Source organism: Echinops telfairi, unplaced genomic scaffold (assembly GCF_000313985.2).
Source record: "Echinops telfairi isolate 266 unplaced genomic scaffold, ASM31398v2 ScPeMD7_3;HRSCAF=10, whole genome shotgun sequence".
Taxonomy (NCBI): domain Eukaryota; kingdom Metazoa; phylum Chordata; class Mammalia; order Afrosoricida; family Tenrecidae; genus Echinops; species Echinops telfairi.
The window spans coordinates 36,211,600-36,213,513 of NW_022103899.1; the positions used below are offsets into that span (position 1 = coordinate 36,211,600).

Consider the following 1,914-nt stretch of genomic DNA (forward strand, 5'->3'; position numbering starts at 1 on the left):
AAATATGGGGTTTTTGATTTTCTTTAAGGTTTATGTTTGTCTTTCTGGCACAAGAGAAAACCAGTTCACCATGCCAGTGTTTACCACTTTAAAAAATATATCTAAAGCTTATTAATATATGGATTAATAATAACATTAAGCCTTTTGCCTCCTGCAAGGACTTTTAAATCTTCCATTATTTGGTCTTGATACAGTTTGGCATTATAACTTAGATATTTGACAGGACTGGGAAGTAGTCGCTGATAATGTAGCTGCATCACTAGTCAAACATGCATTTTAAATAAGAAATTATACTAGATAGGATAAAAAATAGCCCTTCATGATGTAATTTTAAATGCTCTTGACTACTCAGTTGTCAAATCACTTAATCATTCTACTTCGGACCGTCAAACACATTGAGAGTGCATGTGAGCCCGTGCTAGAACAAGGAGCCTCTTTTTACTTCATCGATAGCAGGAACTGGAGAGACTGAAGCAAGTAGAATCCTTTAAGTAGAAACTGAATATTTTAACAGTTCCTTAATGATTACTTTTCATTATTGATACAGTATAATTTATATATGTGATTTCATGTAACTCTAAATTTTTCTCTCTCTTTTATAGACATGTCTCTGCCTGAGTTCATTTGGATTCGTGAAGCTTTGATAGCATAACATTCTCCTCTCTATACTTCCTAATAAAAAAAGAAGCAAAGGGGCGGGGCATTAGTAATGATCTGGCCTGAGACCAGAAGTGGTGCGGAGAAGTGAGAGTGTTATTAAGAATCAGCATCTTTTAGCTAGTAACTGCTTTCATGGAAGAAACTTCTAGTCGATTACTGGTTTTTGGCCCCTTGACTAACTCATTGGGTCCTAGAGCAAGTCCCATCATCTCCTTGGGAATCTGTCTTGCCTCTTTAAGGAGGGATTGGACCTCCCTGTTTGTCTCAGAATTCAGTTATTTTCTAATAACTTGACCTTCTGAATCTCTCAACTCATCATTAAAAATTATTTCACAGAAAAGAAAAATTATAGAGATTTGGTGATGGGCCAATATTAGAATCAATATTATTTTCCAAATTGAACAAATTCTTTCCCCTTCAGGATTTGATTAAGAGATTAGTCATCCCAAATCTATGTGCCCTTCTCAGAATATATGTTGTTACCTGGGTGTCAAGTGGGGTTTGTTTAGGATCCAGTAAATATCAGAACCTATTTCATCGCAGTGCTTGCCTTTTGTTTGCTTACACGTTTGCTTAACGATTACAAGTTAGGTATTCTAGTTCAGGTGCTCATCTTCAGAGTGATTGAAAGCTTTGAGAGTGGCAACACCAGTGAGGATATTTAGGAAAAGCTACTCTCATCCCAAGGGAGTTGGTTTTCTCCTGCGCCACCTTTATACATGTGCACACGTTAGGAACTACATCTTTTAAACTTACCATCCTGCTGTGCCTTAGAGAACTCGATCTGTTAGAAAGAAATTAACCACAAAGAATATTTTAACCAAAGAAAAGTGTTCTGATTTTTGAAGTGTATCCAGCTCATTCCCTGAGTCATCGTCAAAGTAAGCTCCACAAGAGAGCCTACTTTTCAGAGTTCAGACATAGCTTGGACACTGGGAGGGTGAAACACAAAGTAACATGCCTTGCAGATAAGTGATATTCAGAAACTAGGCAGTGCACCGCTGACATCCGGGAGAGAGGAGCTCAATTCACTTACCAGCAATCTGGTCAGCACTGAAGGACTGCGGTGACGAAAGAGAGGGAGAAAGAAAGAAAGAAGTAGTACTCTTTCAAATGCATTGACAGAAGAATGAGGGCTCTCTCCTGTGAGTGTGTTAAGCAGGTGTCATTGCATAAGAAGGTTGCCTGAGGGTAGTTTCGAATCTAGAAACATAAAAAGCTATTGCAAAAGATTAGATCATAAAGATAAAAAAA

General features: G+C 37.7%; 1 protein-coding gene across 1 annotated transcript in view; it reads right to left on the bottom strand.

Moving 5' to 3' along the window:
* MYL1 (myosin light chain 1) overlaps positions 1-1,914 on the bottom strand; it is a 22,206-nt gene that overhangs the window by 8,481 nt on the left and 11,811 nt on the right. The window contains exon 2 of the mRNA XM_004701583.4: positions 1,417-1,444. Within this exon, the coding sequence (XP_004701640.1) occupies positions 1,417-1,444 (28 nt within the window). The remainder of the gene's footprint in view (positions 1-1,416; positions 1,445-1,914) is intronic.